The 6925-nt window shown below is 43.6% G+C and overlaps 1 protein-coding gene across 1 annotated transcript; it reads right to left on the bottom strand.

Annotated features, from left to right (window-relative positions):
* Window positions 1-628: 628 nt before the first annotated feature.
* Window positions 629-3033, bottom strand: LOC134146180 (olfactory receptor 2AT4). Its single transcript, XM_062586463.1, has 2 exons — window positions 3028-3033; window positions 629-1615 (listed from the first exon to the last, which is right to left on the bottom strand). The coding sequence occupies exons 1-2, from the start codon at window positions 3031-3033 to the stop codon at window positions 629-631; spliced, it is 993 nt and encodes a 330-aa protein (XP_062442447.1).
* Between the last annotated feature and the right edge of the window lie 3892 nt (window positions 3034-6925).

The following is a 6925-nucleotide window of genomic DNA, read 5'->3' as shown; positions in this document are numbered from 1 at the left end:
TTTAATGCTTGATAGAATCTCTAACTCCTTAAGTTCATTGTTTTATTGACTATTGCTTCCCGTTAGCCCTCATTATACAGGAATCTGTGCATCAGACTATATGATAAAAGAGGAAATTGGTAGTGGTATATTGCATAAAGATACCATTTCATCAAGCTGTGCATATTAAATTTTCTCTTTTACTTTTTCCTCAATTCTGAAGTCCTATAAAGTAATGTTGTAGAGAGTTTTCTCACCCAGAAATAACAATTCAGTTTGACCTCTTATTTCACAGGAAAATAACTGTCACCATGTCTGATGTTTTAAATGGAGGGAGTAAAATAATAAATCCTCTGTGTTGCAACGTGGAGGGGAAAGTATAATGAAATGTGTTATCATTCTTGTTTATTTTTGTACAGTGCATTCACACTTTATTTAGTGTATCAGGGATTTAGTCACAGAAGAACATAAACCAAAGTAGAAAATTATAAATATTTTAATGCAAGTATGCTAAAACATCATAGAAATAAAATTACATTAATATAGGGTATACCACAGTTCACAGGACCCAAAACAGACTCCAAAGGCAATAGTGTTTTAATTAACCACAGGAGTAATTTTTCATCAGTCTTCTGTAGTGCTGTAATTTTTACCCAAATAAGTTAATTTTTTTAGGAAGAGGAGAAATTCTCAGAAGAATAAGCTTTTTAATTGCAGATTTCACTTCCTTATTTCGCAAAGTGTAAATGATCGGATTTAACAAGGGAGTTAGAATAGAGAAGACAACATTGCTCATTACATGGACATCAACAGGAATGTCTGCTCTGTAGGAAACATATGCCACGGCAATGGAGGAGTAGTAGGTGCCAACCACACTCAAGTGGGAAGTACAAGTTGAAAAAGCTTTAGCACGTCCTTCTTTGGAATTGATCTTCTGTACGGAGGTAATGATGCAGGTGTATGAGAGGGTGACGAGCAAGAGAGGAACGATCGATACAGTCATAGCGATGGAGAACCCCAAGAAGGTCTGGAAGTCGGCGTTGAAATTGGAGCATGCCGCTTGCACCACTGCCAGGTGGTCACAAAAGCAGTGATAAACTCTGGTTGTTTCACCGTAAGACAACCGAGAGGTTTGCACCGTGACGGGTACGGGTATTAGCAGCGCCGTCACCCAAGCGCTCGCGGCCAGCTGGACGTTGACTCTCCTTGTCATCTTGGCTGGGTAATGCAGGGGGTTGCAGATTGCTTCGTAGCGATCGTAAGCCATGACAACGAGAAGCAGCGCCTCGGTTACTGTTAGCCCGTGAAAACTGTACATCTGCAGAAAACAGCCGCGAAATGAGATGGTTTTAGCATTGGCCAGGAACATGGCTAGCATTTTGGGAATGGTGGTGGTTGTAAAAAGTACATCTAGCACAGAGAGGTTAATCAGGAAAAAGTACATGGGTTTGTGGAGCTTACGGTCAACCACAACTACAGTGATGATAATGACATTACCAACCAGGATCAGCAGATAGAGTAACAAGAACACAACAAAAAGGGCTGTCTGGAAATCCTGAAGACCTGGAAATCCAACCAGGAAAAAGTGTTTAGTGGAAGCGTTGCTGCTGCAGCTGTCCATGGCTGGTGGAAACACCTGCAGGGGAAAAAACATGGAGTGAGGAGACAGCGCTGGCCCGTACACAGGAAGCCTGTGGGGTCGGGAACGCAGGAGGCTTCTCTAAGGAGCTTACGGAGGTTGTGCAAAGGAAACAGGGAATCGCACAGAGCTGGGAGTGCTGCAACACACTGAAGTCCACCGCGCTGGGGCACACGCGTGTGAAGTCTCTAACCCGCGCCCGTTAAGGTGCTTTGAATTCTCTGCTGATAACGTGGCTTATGTCTGAAGGCTCTGGGCGGCATGTTTTCCAGCTTTGGTTCTTACAAAAGGAGGCAGGTGTTAGGTGAGATATCACCGACGCTCTCTGGAGTCACATAAAACTCGCCTGATTTTTTTTGCAGGAATGGCAGCGGTTGTGAGGACAAGCCTCGGTGCTCCGCGGGAGGAGAGGCGCTCCGATCCCGCGAACAAGGCGCGCGTGCCGTTGGCTTGCTTCGGAGGTCGGACGAGCGCCTCGGCTCTGATGGGTCAGGCAGGATTCGCCTCCCCTAACTTCGGGTGCTCTCCAAGCAGAGCCCTCTGGCTTCACCGCTCCCCTGGATTCCCCCTCCGGGCAACGGGGAAAAGGGGCGTTTTCAGGGTGCAGCTCCTCGGATCCCTTCTGCACCCGAGCAGCTGCCTGCCGGCCACCTCCGTTCCTCTCCCCAAGGGGGTCCAGGGGGTTAGCTCAGACCTGGGGTCTGTGTACTCATTTATCTCCCTTTTGCCAGCTTTTACAAGCTTTGCTACCGAATGTCATTCTCATCAGCGGTTTTTCGTGTTACCTCCGGTTGGCTTCTCGCAGCTCACTGTGTTTCTCATAGCTGTTGCAGCATGTGATTGATTTCTGCTGGGATAGCTGAAATTCAGATGCAAAATGTGTATATATATATATATATATGTATGTATGTATGTATGTATGTATGTATATATATTTGTCCTATGGTTTGTTTCCTAATACATAAAAGCAAAAGAATTTCTGTAATAAATATTTTGGCTAATACAGCCATAATGTCTTTAATGATAGTCAGTAAGAAATCTTTCACAAAGTCAGGAAGTTCAAAGACTCCGTAATAAAAAATACAGAAAAAGGAGCAGCCAGTGATTTCATCTCAGATGGACTGGGCCACGATACGTGACATGATATGCGACGGCTTACAGCCCATCCGTGGCTTCATTCCGTATAATGTATCTCTACAATTACATGGTTCATACAACTTGCGATCATTTCAGTTTCTTTCCCGTTGTCTTCTATAATTAAGCAGTTTATCCTCTTTCTTTTGTAGAAATAACTATTTTCTTTTATAAATTACAAATGTTTTCCTCAACTGTGGTGGCTTTGCACTCATTCTTCTGCAGCAGGAAAGGTGAAAAAAAGTGTGCCAGAGTTTTCCATTTATTTTACATACCTCCATTATAGGTTCTTAAGATTTCTGTGTTACAAAGACTCTCTTTCCTCTCAAAAGAAATATTTCCTCTGTTGCACATAATGATTTAATGTATTCTGCCCAAATCTACAGAATATGCACGCTCACCACGGCAAAATAAAGCGGCATTTTGGGAACTTCCAGGCTCTTCTATTCTAGGCTCCAGACTGCGACACCACACACAAAATTCCTTTGGCATAAATTCCTTTGGAATCTCCCCATTTTTTCCAACATCAGAAAAATCAAACCTAAATTTATGTTCAGAAAAAACCCCCTTGTTTTTGTTAGGCTTACACCGAGAAAAAAAAAAGAGAAATGAAACTTAATTAGATTTATTGCCTTTTCTTGGTTTCCTTATCTCTTATTTAAGAGAAGGGAAACAACTCTCTTGGAAATGTTTTGTGCTTGGCCTCAAGTAGTTGAGAGTAATTGTTGGTCTCATGCAATTTCCTAACATCATTAAATCTCTGGTGATTTTCAGATAAATTCACCTTTCATCCAGAAAGTCATCTGCATATAGAAGATCTCCGTTTAATACTAAAAATAAATAGATTTTGAGCCCCGCTGAGATTTCCATACCACAGACATTTTGTATACTCTCTCCTTTTCATCTACATTTCATTCTACATTTCTCTTTCTTGTTATTTTTTTTTTCAAAACTGGAAGGCTTTAAAGATGTAATTTGTATAAACAATGCTGTACTATAAAAACAACATAATGTATGGTATTGAATTAAAATTTCCAACATGTAATGTTCTTAAAATTAGCATTGATTTGAAGTTGTTTTTAGACATAGTAGATCAAATTCTCATTCTTGGAGCCTGTTGACATATATTACACTGATTTTTTTTCCATCCTTGACTCCACAAGAAAAAAGTAAATCAAAATGAAACACTTAATTAGGCTGAAAAATATTAGCATATTAGACAAATAACATAAACAATAACTCACTTGCACTTTAAAGTGATAACAAGGTCTTCTCCTTCCCTAGTGTTATCCTTAGTGGTAAGTAAGTGCAGAACTCCTGCAATAAATCATCTGGCAAATAACGTTATTGAACCTCTTTTGAACAAACTGCCCCGCTCCCCAACCCTGTCCCTAGAGATGATCTCAGTGTTTTCTTGCCTTGAGCTAGGAGATCCACACACATTTATTTTCATGATAGATAACCTCAACAGTTTTGAATCCCCCTGTCGTACACCACAGTTCGTAACAGATGTAAATCATGCACTGCATTTGCATAATCGAGAGAAACAAAGCAAGAGTTTCTGCCATGCGAAGTTTGTAATGTGATGAAACTGCGCTGTTGTACCTGGGACTTGGAGAAGGTTTGGTGGAGGAAAGCCACTCTTTTCTTCCCAGCCCTGGAGGTGGTTCCCGTGGTTCAATATTGGCCTTATCATGGGCATTTCCTTTTAAATGCCTGAGGTCACACTCTGGAGGACACGGAAACAGGAGATTCCCAACTACCCCACTCACATGACCCACAGCATGAGCTGAAGATCTAGTGCAAGGCCAGCAGTTTACAGCAAAGGAGCAGCCTTCTGGTAGGGGCCAGCACAGTTCTCCTGAACATGGATATAGCCCAAATTCAGATCCAACCTTCTCTTCTAGCTGCTCCTCCTTTGTCCAGGATTTCTCAGGTCGAGCATGGTACTTGGATCTTCTGGTATGTGACCAGCAGGCAATCACAGAAGATGATCTGCATGAGAGTGGGCCTGGCTATCTCTCCTTATCACTCTAGGTGGGAAAATTTTCTTAAACTCTGCAATTCTGGGAAACACTACACATGGTGGACTCAGAGCTGCTGTGGCTTAAAATGCTGTAAGTGTCATCACTGGCTTCTCTGGGAACAGGACAGATGGCCTCAAGGTGTGAAATGGTTCACAACAGCCTGCTAGACTCACAAGTGGCATGACCATGAGCACATGGACGCCTGCTGGCATCTGAGAAGTCTCCTCCCAAGGATACTGCTCTGCAGGATCCTGGAAGGATCCTGGTGCTGTCAGTGCCACCATGGGGTCTGTGGTTGTCCCAAGTGGTGTGGTCACAGTGGGTGCATGGAGAGGTTGCCCTCAGCAGAGTTTGTTGCCCCCATTTTCACTCTAGGTCAAGGCAGGTGAGAAGCTCTTTTGGGGAAATTCATCTCTTTCTGAAGTAGATATCTGACATAGGCTGGAGAAACTACACAATAAAAAAATGCCAATTTCCATGTGTTGTCTGGACATGAAACCAAGGGAACTCACTCAAGTGTGAATACCAGAATCACAAGGAGGAGGAAAGGCCATGAAAATGCCAAAAGATGAACCCTGCTTTTCGGATGAGGGACAAATCTACTCCGTAGAGCTACAACGGAGAGCAGAAGCTGCCCTACACGGTCCCTGAGCACAGCTGGCCAGCGGTGGGACTAGACACAATCCTTGCCAGGGCAGCAGAGCAACTGGGCCACATTTCACAGATGGGAGATGACCAAACCTTGCCAAAGGAGACCATGATGCCTCTCAAAGGCCATGTGATTTTATTCAAGAACTCCTGCACTGCCTGGCCAGGATTATTCCTGTGGTCTGGCAGAACAACCAACCCCCATGCTAGGTCTGTTCAGTTCACTACCTACTACTGATAAGATATTGCTTTACAAGTTCTCTTCTCCTTCCTTGCCTTTGCCCTCAGACATGTCCAGGCTACCTTGTCCCACTGCCAGACTGCTCCTCCAGCTCATGAGTTGTTTCTGCGCTGGCATGTGCACCACGGCCTGAGTCTCACTGGTGCTTCCTAAGGTTTCTCTCCTGCTATCCAGAAACCCCCTCCACCCAATTCCTTTCCAGCTACTGTTCTCAACACTGCTATCATGCCTTGCTTTGCATTTGATTCCTGTCCTGTCCTCACTGCATGCTCATCCCTGGTTATTTTGATTTTGTTGTCACTTCTCAGAGCACTTTTTGGTGGACAATTCTCGGAGCACTTTTGGTGCACTGGAAAGCTATCTGGACCGGGTCCTAGACAATATGCTCTCAGTGACCCTGACTGAGCAGGGGCTGGACCAGATGATGTGTAGAGATCCCTTCCAGCCTCAACTATTCTGTGATTCTGCGAAGATCTGAAGATCCAGGCAGGATCTGGCCCTGCATGGCAGGAGGAAGGAACACACAGCGCAAGACACACAACGGCAGTGATAAACCATTATCAAGCTCAGTGCAAACAAGACAGGTCATAACTCTGCTGATTTACGTGTGTTTTCTAAATTACATCTGGAGCAGTTTCCCACTTGAATTAATGATTATGTTTGAATGGATGTGATATATGCGATAGCAGAGCTCCTGGGTTTTCACATTAAAAATACTCCCCGTAAACACTCTGTAAAAGTTTTCTTTCCAAGCATGTTTGTTTTGGAACACTAATTTTTACACTTGGGTGGCAATGACAATGAAGACAGCACAAATTGGTCTCTCGGTGGTTGCAGGTCTTTGAAAAACATTATGAAAATGTTTTTCTTAATAATTAATATCCAGGGACAACATAATCAGAGTTTGCATGCTGGAGTATGCAGAAGCCTCAGAGAGCCAAAGCTTTTGGTGGGAAAACTTGTGTGCCTGACACGCTGCCGCTGCCCTGCAGCACTGGGTACAGGGACTGCTCCAGCCACTGCTGAGGTTAAGTTTGGCATTAAGTTTGAATCCTGGTTGGAGTGATGCTACCTTTGATACAGCAGCCTGTTTTAGAGATCCTCGTCTTCCATTTAATCTTCTCCAAGCTCCCAAGGAGCTCTGGGTACTCCTTTGTCACACAGTCACAGGCTTTGCCATAAACTATTATGCGTGTTTTTGCACATGGCTGAATTTCACATGCAAAACAACCTCTACAGATAATGTTTGATGGATGA

This window comes from Rhea pennata, chromosome 1, assembly GCF_028389875.1.
Source record: "Rhea pennata isolate bPtePen1 chromosome 1, bPtePen1.pri, whole genome shotgun sequence".
Taxonomy (NCBI): Eukaryota; Metazoa; Chordata; class Aves; order Rheiformes; family Rheidae; genus Rhea; species Rhea pennata.
This window is presented reverse-complemented; position numbering and strand designations above follow the sequence as displayed.